Source organism: Caenorhabditis briggsae (genome assembly GCF_000004555.2).
Source record: "Caenorhabditis briggsae complete genome, chrX, whole genome shotgun sequence".
Taxonomy (NCBI): Eukaryota; Metazoa; Nematoda; class Chromadorea; order Rhabditida; family Rhabditidae; genus Caenorhabditis; species Caenorhabditis briggsae.
In genome coordinates, this window is record NC_013491.2 from 213,680 (window position 1) to 215,277 (window position 1,598).

The 1,598-nt window shown below is 38.5% G+C and overlaps 1 protein-coding gene across 1 annotated transcript in view; it reads right to left on the reverse strand.

Moving 5' to 3' along the window:
- Positions 1–1,598, reverse strand: part of CBG08089 — a gene marked incomplete at both ends in the record, with an annotated part of 5,352 nt that overhangs the window by 2,370 nt on the left and 1,384 nt on the right. The window contains 6 exon segments of the mRNA XM_002643178.1: positions 413–523; positions 569–705; positions 762–1,133; positions 1,180–1,230; positions 1,233–1,353; positions 1,399–1,487. Coding sequence (XP_002643224.1) covers positions 413–523; positions 569–705; positions 762–1,133; positions 1,180–1,230; positions 1,233–1,353; positions 1,399–1,487 — 881 coding nt within the window.

The window sequence follows — 1,598 nt, forward strand, 5'->3', positions numbered from 1 at the left end:
TTGTTAAAAGCGCCTACCTTTTTTCCAGAAAAAATATCTCGCCACGCGATGTATTGAAATGCATTTACAGTTATGTCGCGAAATGCTTTGAAATACATTTCGCGACGCTAATGCATTCAATTTCGAGGGCGCGGAAATGCATTTCAATACATATTTTCGCTACATGAAGAACCCCATTAAGAATTGTCCTGAATGAAAATTAACAGAAAAATAAAGCAACGAAACAACAGAAAAATAATAATTTAACCTCGTAAAGGCTGCGAAGTGACATAGTTACAAAATGTCCGACTACAAAACATCTTGCTACAAAACGTCCCGGGCCATTCAGGTTGATGAAAGAAAGAGTATAAACCAATTAATGTTGACTGTGCCCTGGAGACTATTCTTCTTCGATAGAGAATTGAAAACTCACTTTTTGCCATCGCTTTCACTCTGAGCCATTAGCTGATGAGTGAGATCTTGGTTCCGACACTCTGCTTCAACCAACGACAATTTTGTTTGAGCAAGGTCTATTTCGAGTGACCTATAAAAATTTAAAGGTGAATTGTGACTGATGGAAAAATGTCACTTGATATGATCCTCTCTTTCTTCCAACTTTGTCAACAGGTCGAGACCGATGGGTGTGGACGCGGTGTGAACCGGGCTCCGATTTTTTTCCCATTCACAAACTGATGGCCAGCATTTGTCACACTCAGAGATTCTGGCCTGAAAAATAACAGTGGAATACAGCGTTTTCAGAAATAAACCAGTGAAGCACTTACAATGATAGCCTTTTTCTGCACCTCAAAGTTCTCTCTTTCACTTTCAGCACGTTTACTTCTTTCCGAGAACAATTTTTTATATTCTGCTAGTAGTTTCTCAGCTCTTGAACCGTTCTCCTCCAATCTCAACACATCTCGTCTATACATCTCTTTTATCTGCTCATATTCTCTCAACAAATTCTTATTTTCTTCTAGAATATCTTGGTTTTGTCGTGTAAGTCGTTCGATAGTGTTGGCTGATGTTTCAATTTGATCTTCGGCAACATCCAATTTTTTACGGAGTTCAATCTTGCTAGTGACAAGTTCGTGAGCCAAATCGTCATTTTCTCGTTCTAGTCGTAGCGTGTTGGCTAGGTGACGGCCGATTTCTTTCTGCAAAGTCAAAACAAAGTCAATTTCAGAAGATTTCACAGCTCACCTCCATTCTCAAAACCGGATCTTCATTTTCTCGCTCTTGTTCCTTGATACGTTATATTCTTTCTCATAAACCTGCAGTTTGCTGTGGTTCAGTCGAAATTTGACTGCTTTGTGAATCAAACACTTGGTTGCAGCTTCAGTACGATACTTTCTAGGCAGAGAGACACGGAAATATCTGAAAGCTGTACATGAAGTAAGGAATGCATATTTGGATGCATACTTGAGAGTTCCTTCAAAATCCAACTGCAACAAGTCGGTTTTTGCGTCATGAAGCAAGGCGAGAGAAATGTGGAAAATTGTGTTCATTCCCTGAAAAATCAGATAAAGTGAAAAGAGGACTAAAAAAACTTTTTTTGTTCATACTGTAGTCAAAAACTTGAAAAATTTGATAAATGCTCATTTGTTAAAAAAGGGTGNNNT